A 14,887-nucleotide genomic window follows, 5' to 3' on the forward strand; every position below is an offset into this window, starting at 1 on the left:
CATGGTGGACAACATAATATATATAAGTTCAACCTTTTTGATTATTCCTTGTTAGTTTGTAATCTGTATTTTTATTTCTATGTGCATGTTTTTCTTATTCGGGGAGTTACAGCCTAGCAAAGGTAATAAATCTCCAATAAGATCTTTTTGTGTTTCAGATCTTAAAGCCACAAATGAGGCACAAAAAAGCAAAAGTTGTTAAAACGGGAAGCAAACAAACACCCAGTATTCCTTTACCATCTTTAAGAGTGAAGTCACAACCCTAAAAAGTCTAGTTCTCTGACCCCTGGTAGTTAAACTTACCATTTTTCTTAGGGGTAGTGTTGTGAATTCAGGTAGGTCCTGATCTTTTTACAGTTTAAATTGTTTTTTTTTGTTTTTTTTAATAATCTCACTCAGTGGTGGTCAAAGGTGAAACAGAACAAAAACTTTTTAGCTTAGGGCTAAGGGAGTTATTTAATCTCTTACGATCCACCAGCTTCCTAGTGCTCTTTTGTTAGGGTTATGGTTGTCATTATGTTCCCTTTTACCACTTTGTCTAGTATTTTATTTTACTTGACCTGCCAAATGGGAACATTTATGAAAATAGTACTGTAAGCCTGGCAACTTGGTAGACTTGGTAGTTGAGCAGAAATCCATGGATAAAGCCTCAACGACTTCTAAAGGGACAACAAAAGGTGGTTGTATTTGTTTTGTTATTTGTGTAAAGAAACGAACTGGACAACAGTTGGGTCACTCAAGCCACAGGCAGGAACCTAATGGCTCCCAAAATGATTAAAGTGTTCATCCAGTTCCAGACTCTCATCTCTGATGGATGCTGCTTGGATTTTTTACAAACACGTTTATCTAGAACACTCGTAAAGCATCACCTACCTTCGTCTGCAGACTTCCGCTGAGCAGAACGGCCTTTTTTGCTCTTGTGTACTCTGCCCTCCCTCTTGCTTCCCTCGTTGCTCCTGTGTGGAACACTTTCTGTCTCCATGGGTTCATCCTCCACCAGGATGGTGGGGATGTTCACTTTCATGGCCGGAGATGTCCGCCCCACCTCCGCCTTCCTTCGTTTTAGGAGCGGGCTGATGGAAGGATTGGGTGATGGGGTGAGCCGAGGAGGCTTGGGTGGGAACTGGGGTCCTGGTTCCCTTACAGTTACTGGGGATGCTCTCTTCCCTGTTGGGCCTGGTGATCGGTGGTCCGCCTTGTTGTCCATGTTGGTGTCTCTCTTTGAATCAACTCTGGAGGAGGATGAAGATTTGTGGGATGTGTTAACAAGTGTGTCTTTGTCAGCTGCCAGAGAGCTTTGTAGGGTTTCCCTGCATGCAAAAGATGAGAAAGCTGTTATGTAATATGACAAGTGAGGGAAAAAAATATTACATGTCTAAAACTCTTAATTTCCATTAAGTGCTTTGTTGTTGTTTTTTAAAAGAAATTTCAAATCCCTCAAAGAAAAATATACAAATGTGATCATATTGGAATCTTTTTTTAAGAGAAAATTTCACAAGTAAAGATAATCTTCTTCAAACCTGATTAGGCTCGTCTTTGTAGCTATTGGCAATGGTTGTCCTGGTAACTGGTGAACTGGTGGCGTTGCCATGGTAACAGAGATTTTCCTTGCGCTATCTACTGGTTTCCCATGCAAATCTGACTGTGTCATCTTTTCCTTTTCGGGGCTGCTGCTCTGATTCCCCGGGTCTTTGCCTTGGGCCTGCGGAGAATTCTTCCATATGCTGCCCCCCTCCCTCTCCCCAACTTTTCCTTCCTCCAGGGCTCGCTCCCTCGCCTCTAACTTTTTAACCACTTGGGCAGGAATGGGTTCTAGTTTCCCCATGTGCAGCCTGTCTTTCTGTGACAGCTGCTCAGTGGAATATGCCTTCTTCAAGCTTGGTTTCCCCACAAGCTTCTTGATCCGCTGGAGCTCTTCTGTGAACTTTCTCTGGTAATTCTGGGTCCTCTGGGAGTAGTTTGTCTTGTCCTCTAATGAAGAGGCCCTCTGCTTGAATACCGCTCTCTTCTGGGCTGCGCCCTGCAGTATTCGACTCTCATCTTTGCTCGGGCCTCCTGTCTTCTTTCCACTCTCATCTGAGTCAAAGGAAGCTGCCCCTCGTGGCAGATCCACACTCGCCCTTCGCTCCTCAAAGGCAAGGACCTTGTCAAAGATCTTGGGTCCTGCACGAGCTAGTTTGGGCGTCATAACTGCACTGTTGGTGCCAGATGACTGGCCCGTATTAGAAGTTTGAGGATCTGAAGGTTTGACTTTGCCAGAGTCTTGTTTTTGTGTGCTGATGCTTTTTTTGTGCGTGGTGAGAGGTGGCTGGGGGGAAGACAGGGGGACATAGGAGGACAGGCCCTGTGATTCATCAGCAGTTTGAAGCCTAGAGGGGTAAGGATTGAGGGGAAATAATGGAGGGGTGAAGTTAGAGCTCTGGTGCAGTGGCGAAGGCTTTGGAGGAGTAATAAGATGCAGATAAATGTCCGTTTGTGTTATTTTGTCTCATCATGTTTGAGTTCTTTGTGTTTTCGCATGTGCTTTCTGTGTTGTATCAGGTAATGAGCAACACATCAGACAGTGTGAAATCAAATGGCAGAGAAACAAATGTAATGAAATTTTGAGATTGAGACTTCTTAAGACCTTAACCCTAAAACTGCAATAACTGCTGTTGTTGGCATGTTGCACCAACAATATTACAAAATAAGAACATAAACTCCTACGAAAATCAAAAAAAGTACCCCTGCTTAAACTTCTAACACAATAACACCATGCCTAAAAATAACCTGTGAATCACATGATAATTACTCGGTGAGAACACTCATGCTAATATCAGCTCGGATCAAAGCAACCCATGCATGCCACTGCAAACCTATAAACATATGGTGTTAATCCAAAAGTGAGGGGCGGCTGTAGAAAACATGCAGTGGGTAAAAATCACAGTTTTCAGAAGTGCTGAATAATATATTATATTAGAAGATTGTACAAGTGCATCCTGTCTAATGGCTATATGAAATATTAATATTAACATTGTTATTTTGTTGGCTTGTAATCGTTGTTAGATTCAAATCAATCCACACTGATGGCACGCAGAGTCGAAGGAAAGTGTGACATCAAAATAAAAAAGTACACTATATGGAAAAATGGGAATATATAAAGAAGAGTAAAAAATGAATAACAAATTGTATAGTAAATGGAATAAAGTTTTTGCGAGTTGGGTCTATGGAGGATATAATGTCTTGCCGTATGAGTCAGTTTTCATTGCAATTTGGGTTTCTGGACAGTCTTTTTGCTTTTTGGGGGAAATCCTGGGAATTAAAAAGCCATGTGCTATAACGGCATAGAAAATGTTCTCCCTCTGTACAGGCTGAACATGCTCCCATAGTAGTCGCTGCCTACGGAAACACTTTCCTCTGACCCCTGAATGGGCCGGGCAAGGTTAGCGTGAGACGCTCGGATGAGTGGTTCCACACCCAGGTGACGGACAGGGGGGGCCCCCTCGGAAGGACCCCCACCGAGGCCTTGCCTTGCTGGGTTTGTGGGATCCAAATGGGGCCCTGGAGGTCGGGAACCCAGAGTGCGGAGCTCTCGCTCCACTACAGGGTCATAGGTGCCGGGGAGGGTGGCCCTGCGATCTGAAGCATCGGGATTGTAGTCCATCACCCTTCCTCCCTCACCTGTGCAGAGAAAGAGAGAAAGGGAGAGAGACTGTTTGAATTTAAAAATTAAAATTGTCTAATTTTATATCTGACTTTTAGCATTTAAAAAAACAACAACAACAATATATTGGTTGTTGTGGGCGATCAATAAAGAGACTAAACTGTGTCTGTGTTGAAAAGGATCTTGAGCTGTGGAGCCTTCTAATTCATTGGTGAGAGCGTGGTTACTTGTTTTTAACAATAACAGTATAGCTTTCTTGCATAACAGAATATTATATACAGGCATGGCTAAATAAGCAGCCATTTGTTTGCAGTAAGTAAGTAGTTAGTAGGCTAAAGGCATTTCCCAAATATGGGATGAAGAAAGTATTTGATATTTCTTCCTCTTCAGAGCGAAAAGAGGCCAAACACATGAGATATCATTGAAAAGGCCACGATTTCCTCTGTTGAGCAAATCAGGACTTGATATAAATATGATGTGATGATGATAGAGAGCAAAAACAAATGTTCATTACAGTGGACATAAATGAATAGGCTGGATATCACATTGTATTATATTATATTGTACTGTGTCTATTGTATGACACGTATCTTTTTATATTGTGTCTATTGTATCATATCATAACATAAAATGTCATATTGTACTAAATTGTATCGTCTGGATCTCTTTATTTCATGTTGTATTGTATCATTTCACATTGTTTGTACCACTTTGTATTGTATTATCATTTCATATCATACCATACATCATTGGATCATCATATCATGTCATTTCATATCATACTGCATATTGCATGACTGTTTTTATTGTATGGTATATACACAGGTATATACTTATTTTTTTGGTTTTGGTGTTATAGAAGTTATAGAAGTTCCTGCAAGTCAAACTTCATCAGATTGAAGAGACAGTTGATGGATGGGCCGTGTGAATTAAACCATTTTAATGGAAGCATGGTAATTTCCTAATACCGCGCTCCTCTTAAAAATATTTTAGCATAAATCTAATAAGAAATGATGTATCAGCAAGACTCTGATTTTGCTTTACTCTCTAATAAAGCATTCCTATATCTAAAATATTTTTTAATGTCTTAACTGGAAGTTAATGCAGTAAGAAGCAAGCAAAAAACCCGAGGTGGGGGGGAAATGACGTCTAATGAAGACAGCGTTGTTAAGCATGATGGATAAACAGCCTATTGATTGCTTGAAAACAGGAAATGAAAGGGAAAGTGAAGGGGCCACGTTTGAAACGTGTACCACTTAAAGTGATCCTTCGCCCAGCGATGAGCAACGGAGACAAGAATGCTTTAGCAGCATAAAAAAAGAGCGGTCAGCATCTTCTGTTAACGAAGGAAACCTTGAAGCAACGATACGGTCGGGGATAAAAAAAACATCTTAGCGCTTGACTGATTGAATGATACTGACTCAGCATCACCATCAGAAGCTGTGCGATATCAGTTTCTCATAAAACAAAAAAACAGACAGAACAAAATGAGAAATCTTCTCAGAGCAGCCACACTTTTAGGCCTTGATATATACAGCTTCAAAATTCTGTTTTCACTCCTCTCCGAGGCCGGGCAGCAGCTTTCATTTTTATTTGAACACGCCGTGCTTTGAAACGTATCTCATCCGTGTCTGGCTTTAGGGCCGGAAATATTTTCTGGAATACATTGCCTGAGGAAAAAATGTGTCTTGTTTGTGTATTACAAGGTATTGTAGTCATTATTTAGTATTCAGCAGAGGCAACCACTCTGTTCCATGAAGAAAACAAATGATGTATCACCTCATCCCTCCCTCATTTGATATTCTCTTTCTATTTTTCTGTGGCTTGTCTCTGGAGGGACGTGATGAGGGCGTAGTCAGCCCACCAACACAAAAGCTTAGAAAGTGCAAACACCGAGTATGAGCGAGGAAAGAATATACTGTAACATTTCTTTGTGGTAGAGGAGAAGGGTGTCAATATTTCAGGTCTATATTCAGACATCATGTTGCTTGGTTAGGAGTGGATGGCGAGGACGTAAAGGTTCTACGACTCCAATGCACCAGCACCACTTTAGCAACTTAGTAAAGACTCTTTCAGGAATTGTTCTCGTCAATGCAACACTAACAGGTTCAAGCGTAACCTTGCCGCTAGACAAAATGCTTTTCCCCCCTTTAAATTTTAGACATTTGCATTAAGATCCAGAGGATTTGCTTTAGATCAAGTAAACTGCCTCACACAGTACCCATTAGTCAATATGCAATTTTATTTTAGCAACAAAAAAAAAATCTTCAGCAGGGATGAAATATATATATATATTAGTTCATTTCTTTAGTTGAATAAGAGTGATTTCCAGACTGTAAAATCTTGGATGGAAGAAGGATTTTCTTTACAGTAGCTTTAAATTGGGCTGTTATTACAGAAAAGAGGAAATCAAATGCTGGGGGCTTTGAGGAGTTTAACATTTGACCTAGAATGTAGGACTTGGGAGACAGGACTCAAAATTAAAGAGCAGCTTTATTGCTGAAGCCTTTTCTAAAAAAAAAACAAAAACAAGGAAGGGCTTGAGTCAAAGGGAAAACACAGAATAAGGCAGCACACAGCATTGAGAAAGGACATGGATAAGATGAGACTCGGATAAAAAAAATACACAAGGAAATACCAACAAATCTGGAATAATGAGAGCGGGAAAGTAAAACTCAATACAAAGCACACAAAATAAGAAACTATCAAAATAAAACAGGAACTAGTGAACGCTGACACACCAAGAGTCAAACATTCAAATCTGACACAAAGACAAAATGTAAACAACCATGGAGAAAAGGTTGACTTTACACAGGAGACAAGCATAGAAAGCATAAATAACAAAACTGAGAAGCTCTTGGACTAAATAACATTCTTCTGAAATCCAAAAAGAATCCCAAACCCACGACCGTGAGATACAGAGCTTGGGAACGGAGACCTCTGTTAAAGTCAAACTTATATTAAAGTCGAATTATTGAGATCCTGAGTTTGAATTAAAGATGATGAAAAGACACTTCTGTGGATGAAGAATGAAGCCAATATGGATTACTGTGCAAAAGTCTTGAGCCACAACTCGTTTCTTTATATTTTGCTTCCAAGGAGCCGGACTTTCTTGCCTTTTTTTAGCGGTTTCGAGCAATAGTTCTCCAGGCTTTCTGAAGGTCTTTCAAAGTTTTAATCTGCTTTTTCACTCATTTTCAGTCCAGTCCTTGTACCTGACCATTTTCAGATTAAGGCTTTTTGTTTGTTGGCACACTTGACCCATGAATTATTAAAGCACAAAATGGTACCTAGCTCAAGGGAAGAACCAGAGTGTACATTGGCAACAGGAGTGACAAATCGAAATTTGAAATTTTTGGTCCAAATCGTTGAATGCGTAGGTGTCTGCAGCCATGTGTAAAGCACGGTGGACGCTCTGTCATTATTGAGGGTTTCGTTAAGCCAGTGGTGTTGGAGGTTTTGTCAAAGTCGATGGAATTATGAGCACAGGAAAGTACCATCAGTGTGGGTTGCCTCAAATCTTTTGCGCAGTGGACAGCTACTCAAAAAGCCACTTGAGGCTGGCTCCCCCTGCAGGTCAATCTCCCATGTTAAAATGCCCAGCTTCAGTTTCTACGACTAATTTCCCCTTCTATGACGGCCACACATCTTTGGATAACTCCACCATTTAAATTTTATCAAAGTTTAAAGTTATGCTTTGACTTGCTGTAAAGTTAAGTCCACTAACAGCTCCTCTAAGAAGTCAGTAGTCTTAGTGTGTTTGTGTACTATCTGAGATCTAAATACCATGTATCTGTATCTGTGTGATGCACTTGTGCAGCTTTTGGTTCTTGTCCAAATGTGTTCATTTCTCCTCCAAAAGACCAAAACAGTAATGGCCATAATACTAGAAGGGAGAGCTCACAAACCACAAACTTCTGGGTGGCATTATAATAGATATGATACATTCATTTGAAAAATATAAACAATAGTAGGTCTTAGACTATCAATAATTTACGATTTCCCAAATCTGTGTTATCCAAGAAATGGCTTCCCGTGTCTTTTTCTGTACAACCAGCAGTACAAACTGCAAAAATCCTCAATTTAGAGAGAAAAGCAAAGCAAATCCTCCCACTGGAGAAGCTGGAAGATGATCAACCAGCCAGTAAATTCACTGATTATTTGAGCTGTTGAAGCTCTACACCAGCACGGTAAACTGTAAAAGAAAGAAATCTCATGCAGCACCTCATTTTTAGGTGAGTATACCATAACATTCACCAACCCACTGGACCGTTCCACCTGATCTCTGTTTATTAACGCACCTCTATTTAAACTTAACGATGTACATTTACATTTTAATTGGCACAGCATGTGTACTCGATGCATTCGTTTCAGCCTCATTTATCCAGCAGAAATAGTCCCATTTTTGTTGGACAGCACGTTCCCCTGTGGAGCCACACAGAGAGCTCCAGACCTGAGACAGGTTCCCTGCTTGAAACTAGGGCAGTGTGTCACACTGTTGCATCACACCATGAGGGATTAATGCCTTCTGCCATATCGGATTTCATCCAGCGCACGTCTTGGGCCGACATGATAACAGCCTCCATTAAATCTATCTATCATAATTTTATACAAGTGTGTTTTTGGCAGAGATGTTGGTGGTGGAGCTGTAAATCGGGCTAAATATCATTTTGGACAAAGAGCTGCAGAATATTTTCTTTAAGTAGTGCAAGCTTGCAGCTAGAAAATATGACTTCAAAAAAGAAAAACGAAGCCTCGAAACCAGAAACTTACATAAGCTTTAAAAAAAGAAAAAAAAAAGGAGTTTAAATAAAATACCTGAAGGTCCTTTCCGGCCAGCCTTATCATGGTGCCTCCCGGGCCCTTCTTTGGTTTCCATCTGAGGTTCTGTGGTCTCATCCTCTGTGGTCTCAGAGTCTGAAACAAAGAGAAGGAAAGCACTGTGAGATGAGACGGGAGGAGAAGGTGGAAATCCAGCAAAGAGGAGCTGAGGTGGAGGGCGGGAAGAGGAGGCTGGAAACAACAAGAGAGCGCAGGTAGAAAATGACTTTTCACATTTGCTTAGCAGCAGACGTTTTGATGGGTCACTGAAAAGAGCTGCTGAGAGCCCCCCCTCCCCTTCCTCGCCCCCCCAGAGTGAAATAAATGGGTTGAAACTGGAGCGTGACATGAAGCCAGCTGTGGCTTATAAAAATGCATGCAGTGGAGGGGTATGTAAAGATGTTCTTCACTCAGCTTTGAGTCAGCTTGAAGCTCAAGAGGAATCTATATATAAGGAAGAAGAGCAAAATCTTAAATTTTACTCAACGCTGTTATTTGACTTGAACTCATGCATTTTGATTGTTTTCACAAAAGAGGACAAATACAATCAGTAAATAAATATGGTTTGCAAAAAATAATAAAGTGAAAGCTGAACTCTGAGTGCATAATTTACAAAAAAAAAGACGTGGGATAAACATCTGACTTGGTTCTAGGTTTTATGGGGAACATTCAAAAACGGAAAGGACACAAAACAACAGGGTGCGACGATGATAAACACGATGCAAACAGAGGATCGCAGAGTGCAGATCGCTGATTGACAAAGCTCGGCCTAGATGTTGAGGACAAAAGATGCAGCACAGAGGCAAACAGACACACACACACAGACACTCAGGGTCAAAGTAAGGAGCCTGAAACCACATCTCCGTTGCTGAGATCACATTACATCAGATGAGGTCAGCGACAGAAACAAATCAAATAAATAAAAACAAAGGAGAGAGGATGACAGGCGGGTTTACCATAGCTTTGCTTTCGGCAGGAGCGGAAAACTTCGCTTCCATAGTGGCAGCAAGAGAGGGCAGACGGGAGAGCACCGTTACTATGGAAACCAGCATCTCTCTCACCCACACGACCAATCCTCTTCGTACCCATTAGAGTCTAAAATCACCAGCCAAACTGCTGGGTGGCTGACAGATATGTTTACTGGTTAGAGAGCCTGCGAAGGAGGAGGACGACAACCACAAAATAGGTTGCACCTCATTGCGCCTCACATCAAGTCACATCCTTATTAGATAATTCCAGAAGCTCTGCCTAACAATAAGAAAGCCAGTTTAACATGAAGAAGCACAATTAACCTATTGCACTGCTAGTGTGTGTATGTGTAGTTTTTTTTTACAGGTGTGGGTATGTAGATCCACCCAGCTGTATCAAATGAAGTTAAATAGCTCGCACGCCAGGCGAGTTAAATCAACTCAGTGATGTAATTACAAGGAAATATATTTTGAAGTGTATAGCCTGAATAGTAATGTGACTGGAACAGCTTACATTACACAAATATTGCCAAATATTATACCTCAAGCCGTCAAATTTACACAGTTTTCAAGGATTTTTATGCTGCAGCGATATTGCTTTGTGGGGGTGGATGTACAAAAATGAGCCCCACTTTCTTGCTGGAGTCGAGCAGTAGAGCATACACAGAAGCAATACAGGTGTTTTTAAAACCATACGTAAAAAACAGCTTTTATGTATAAAAGAGTTGTTCCAACTGAAGCGCATGCCATTGAAAGCTAAAATGGTGACAAAAGAAATGGGATCAGGCAAAAAAGGAGAGAAATGGCTCAAATTTACATTTTTTAAAACCAAAATAATAAATAAATGAATTAAATATAATAACGGAAGAGACTACGGTAGAATAGAACTGGTGTAAAGCTCATACTGACAACACACCATGGGTAAATCTGCCAAATGTCCGTGTGGAATGCCCAGTTCTCTGAAATAAGATACAAGAGTAAAATGCATTATTCAACAGTGAAGGCAGCCAAACACTCTATTTAACACAGAAAAACAAATTGCATAGATTCCCATTTACGGAAAAATACTTTGGTCCTTAATGAAACCGCTCATCCTTAATAAAACCATGCACTTCAGGCATCGGATCACAGTTTTCACCTGTGTCTATCGTGCATCTCCGGTACTGTCAAGCCAATTTGCGTTCATACTTCACTGCTATTGCGCTTCGCTAAAAAGTCAAAAAGCCCTACGGATACTTAATTTGTTTAGCATATTGATCTTCCTCTCAGGTCCTTGTTGGGGAATCATCTGGACACAAAAATACTTTGAAAGCTTTGTGGTCAAATTAAGTGAGTTTAGTCATGGTGGATGTTTCCAGTTGTATTTAGCGCTTTCCAATTGTAATTTCATCACAGACATTCAAAAATGGGGCATGTACTATAAATAGGCGTTTTCCACAGCAGACCTTTTGCCTCGTCGTCTGAGGAAAAGCACAAGTGTAACTAATAGCGGTAATTACATCTGCCTTTTATTTACACACATCCTTCTGAGCCTCCCCTTGGCTTCCGGGTGTTTTTCATGCTTCCCGACTGACATGGACTAATTGAAAATTAATGGACTTCAGGTTCCAGGAACTAAGGTTATTCATTACTCTTTTCCTACAGTGGTGAGCCAAAATATCTGCTGTGGAAAATATTCTAGCTGACGATATCACAATATACCAGTACTCACGATAACCTTGATGTTTCTAAAATGAAGTAGTGATATCACTGAATTATAGACGTATGGCACCTTAATTGCTATAAAAGGAAGCGAAAAAGAAAATTACATCATGCTAGCTAGCTGACTACTGCAATAGCTAGGGTAGTAGCTAACTAGCTAGCTAGTGGCTACCATTATGCTGGAGAAAAACACTTGAAGCCTCTTGCACCCAAGAAGAGTAAATGTAGTGCCTGTATGTTTTGGACATGATAATTGTGGGGTGAAAATCTGATATTGTGGCATTCCTTAACATGATCTCTTTGCCCTTGCTTCATTATGACATTGCCTGTAAATATGAAGAAAAAAAACACTTTATAAAAGATACAGTGGGATAACTGCGCTGTAAGAAACTGTCATTATAAATTATAGGTACATTTCTTGAGCAGTGAAGTTGTTTTTTCACTACTGAAATCATTTCTGTGCAAAGTCTAGATTAATTAAGTGATGTGTGGGATGTGTATTGTCTCAAAGGACATGAACGTCACCTGCAGTAGAGGTAGGCAATTAATCTTTCCAGGGGCAAACATAAGAAACTGGGATTGTTGTGGAGGGCCGCACCAAAAGCTTATAAGGAGATAAAATTGTTATTGAGCAGAATTGAGTTCAGTTTACTGGCACAGCCCTCCACAAAAGTCCCAGTTTCTTATGGCCCACTGGGGAAAAACAATGGCCCACTCCCAATCTACTAGAATATGACTCAACACCTATAAGTGAGAATCCTGCCTAGATACAGTGATTTCACAGGGCCTTCTATGTAGCTGAAATGATAGTCAACCCTCTCCAGTCTTGCACTCATGTTTGAGGAGAAGCTGTTGCTAAACAACTTGTAAACAACATGGCAATTCCTGACTAAGAGAAAATTGTGATCTACAGTAGGCAGACATAGAGATCTCTTAAGTCAAGCAAATGGTGAATAACAAATAGTATTTTTAGGTCCTTAATAAACAAAACATTTCTTAAAGACTATGTTCAACTATAAATTTAGGACATTTTTAATGAATGGGGCCATAAGTCAGTCAGTTTTGCTAGCCTCTTGTTCTCAAGTTCAGTTGTCCAGATATGCTGATAAAGATGGTGAGAGGTGATTGAAAGCCATTAAAAAAGGGAATGAAGCTCAAAGTTGAAATTCTGTATAGAGGTACAGAATAAAGTCAAAAAAAGGAATAATCTGCATATGGTTGAAAAAAAATATTTTCTACACAAACTAGGCCTGGTAGATTATTATGCTCATTTTATTTGTTTTATTCTTCCTCTCTTCATTACATCATCACTTCAGTGGCTAGGTAAGCTTCACATCTGACTTGCTACATGCTTTACAACTTCTTAAAGGCCGCAACAGGTCACTATCACAAGGAAATGTGAAAATTTCAAATTGATAAATGATAAACTGATAATCATCATCCAGGTACAACTGTAAAATCAAGAGATCTTCTTAAAATGAGAATATGTGACAAATTTTGAGAGTCGGTGCTGTTAAAGCAGCTGGTGAACCTGCTTCCTGGACAGTCTGTCAATCATCACAGAGGAGCACTCCTCAGAATGACTCACGGCTCTGCAGCGGCTTGAAAGCAGAAATAGGAAAAGTGCAAAGTGAAGTGACTCATTTCACACTTATCCCCCACCCCCCACCCCTGCCCGCCACATTCCCCGCTCACTTCCTATTGGTTGATGTTTTTGTGTCAGGCAAATTGATTAACAGTTGCCTGGTGGTAACCGCTGTTTGACAGATTGCCCTAGAAGCTTCCATCGTTGTCATGATCTCCATTGTTATGCCCCCAAGCCGTTCATATCAGCAAAACCCAGCCACAAACGGCGTCCTTTGGAAAATTTGGATTTGGCAAAGACTTCAAAAACATATTCTGTGGGTATAATCTAAATCCTTCCAGCATTATTCCGACAAATCTGCTGGTGGCAAGCGAAAGAACAGTCTCAAGAGTTTTTGATGTGGATGTAGGATTCAAAAGAGGCAAAGGGACCGTCAGAAATCAGCTTCGTATTGTGCGTCGCTCACTTTGTAGCCATTGTGAGTAGCTGCCCTGATTCTCATGTCTCCATGGAGTGTAGCCTACTGACACACTTTTCATCTGCCCCGAATTTGTGAAACCTGTCATACGAATTTCTTATTGTATAACAAATCTGTCTCGTTCACCCGAGCAACATTAATATTTCATGACAAACAATGTGCACACTGTAACAGAGGGAGTGCATTTGGACTTGAGGGTGTGAAAATGGATGTTGCCTTTTTAGATTTTCAGGATGAGCGTCTTCAGAAATCATTTTGAATGTATTCAGGAAGGTAAATTACATTTTCCCCAGGCTGACTTTCTCTGTTCGATTGTCGGGATTCATCCCTAATTTTTCAACAGATATCAAACACAAATGCAGAAAACAGCAAGCATTACATTTAATAATTTAGTTCCTGTAGCATTTTCCCTACAGTATTGAAGTTGATCTCATTGTATTAACTTAAAAACGTCTTAATCCTAATTCCTGATGTGTATTTTAAAGTCGTTTGCCTTTGGCAAATCAACAAATGTGCATCCTTATCAGGTAAAGGGTGTGGCATGTCATCCTAATATGTTTAAAAACCTACAAATCTAAAAGAAAAGCATCATGACTAGTGCTTCATAAAAGCACCACTGTGGACATTCTTCCGTAAAGAAGCAAACTCACCTGAAATCTCTTCTTGGACCAGATTTTCTTCATCTTCAAGTGTTCAAGATTACCTGTGGCATGAGCTCACGAAAACATCCCGGCCACCCGAAAAAGCCCAGGGTGTGGCATCAACAACAACATAAAAATCAGGATTCAGAGCGGGATTCAGCTGCCTTTTTGTGCGTGGGCGTGTTTACTCTCCAGTCTGGCAACAAGACGGGGAGAAAGGCAGCAAGAGAGAAAGCTGGAGGATGCAAATAAGCCAGAGCCAGGTGTCTTTGTGTCTGAGTGTGTATCCGCTGATGTGAACAGTATCCCTGTCTGACGTAGAGGCTGCCTTTAGAGGGGGCAATTCTCAGCTGGTTTGTCTAAACTCCCCCCACTCTCTGCCCCTCAATCGAGAGAAAGAGAAAGAGAGAAAGCACACTCAGAACAAGGGGAGGTGGGGGTTGTAAGTCTGAGGGGTGCGTTGGGCTTGATTGCAGTGATGAGAGTGGAGAATAACAGGAGGAGGAGGTGGAAAAATGAGAAGCTTTGGCAAAGCGTGTTGACTTTTCTCTGAGTCGGAGGACTTGGAGATGAGAAAGAGCAAGGCTGATGCAAATGAGTCAGTTAGAGATGAACGAGAGGGGAAAAAGATAAAGAGAAAACCGGGGGTGGGGGTGGAAGAATGAGGGACAGATGGGGGAAAAGATTCATGAGGGAAACCAAATCTTTACCACCATCCTTACAGCCTCTCCCAGTTTATTCTCCTTTTTGTTATCCTCTACAAGGAAGGTCGCAGCCTCTCAGAAAAACCCACAAGCCATCAAATATTTATCTCTATTTCATGTCGGTTACCTTTAACCAGTGATAGCGTCTAGACCTCAAGCATCTGAGGTAATATGGAGTAGAAGAGCAAATGCACTACCCTAAATGCATTAGAGGTCAATACACAACAAACAGCGGCCATAGTTTGAGGGAAACATAAAAGTGTCCCCATTATTGAATAAATAATTTAGTCAAATAAACAACCAAAATTGAAAAATGTAAAAAAAAAAAAACACTGCAGAGTGTTGA

General features: G+C 40.7%; 2 protein-coding genes across 7 annotated transcripts in view; both read right to left on the reverse strand.

The window, feature by feature from the left end:
- LOC146361113 (striated muscle preferentially expressed protein kinase-like) overlaps positions 1-2,295 on the reverse strand; it is a 28,561-nt gene extending 26,266 nt beyond the window's left edge. The window contains exons 1-2 of one of the 2 annotated variants that reach the window (XM_084922419.1): positions 1,521-2,295; positions 874-1,232 (exon numbers count right to left, since the gene is read on the reverse strand). In XM_084922419.1, coding sequence (XP_084778545.1) covers positions 874-1,232; positions 1,521-2,188 — 1,027 coding nt within the window. In that variant the 5' untranslated portion in view covers positions 2,189-2,295. Of the gene's footprint in view, positions 1-873; positions 1,311-1,520 lie in introns of both variants that reach the window. The other variant, XM_084922418.1, reaches the window with a different exon arrangement.
- A 271-nt stretch (positions 2,296-2,566) lies between these two features.
- On the reverse strand, positions 2,567-14,313 carry LOC146361114 (striated muscle preferentially expressed protein kinase-like). Of its 5 annotated transcripts, none has more exons than XM_084922423.1 (5): positions 13,847-14,313; positions 10,349-10,391; positions 9,421-9,588; positions 8,462-8,560; positions 2,567-3,660 (listed from the first exon to the last, which is right to left on the reverse strand). In XM_084922423.1, exons 3-5 carry the CDS (start codon positions 9,551-9,553, stop codon positions 3,314-3,316), a joined length of 579 nt encoding a protein of 192 aa, XP_084778549.1. In that variant the 5' UTR covers positions 9,554-9,588; positions 10,349-10,391; positions 13,847-14,313; the 3' UTR covers positions 2,567-3,313. The 5 variants fall into 5 exon arrangements, with proteins under 5 accessions (XP_084778549.1, XP_084778548.1, XP_084778550.1 ...); XM_084922422.1 differs by having other exon boundaries at positions 9,421-9,617; XM_084922424.1 differs by having other exon boundaries at positions 9,421-9,450; positions 13,847-14,312.
- Between the last annotated feature and the right edge of the window lie 574 nt (positions 14,314-14,887).

This window comes from Perissodus microlepis, chromosome 23 (genome assembly GCF_051167445.1).
Source record: "Perissodus microlepis isolate ML-2025 ecotype Zambia chromosome 23, ASM5116744v1, whole genome shotgun sequence".
NCBI classification, from domain to species: domain Eukaryota; kingdom Metazoa; phylum Chordata; class Actinopteri; order Cichliformes; family Cichlidae; genus Perissodus; species Perissodus microlepis.

Bases quoted from the DNA above. Each gene is read 5' to 3' on its own strand.
- LOC146361114 (XM_084922423.1), bottom strand. From the start codon at position 9,553: ATGGGTACGAAGAGGATTGGTCGTGTGGGTGAGAGAGATGCTGGTTTC. The intron at 8,561-9,420 runs GTAAACCCGCCT...TCTTTGTTTCAG, and splicing joins CTGCCGAAAGCAAAGCTATG to ACTCTGAGACCACAGAGGAT. The intron at 3,661-8,461 runs GTATTTTATTTA...TTCTCTGCACAG, and splicing joins TGGCCGGAAAGGACCTTCAG to GTGAGGGAGGAAGGGTGATG.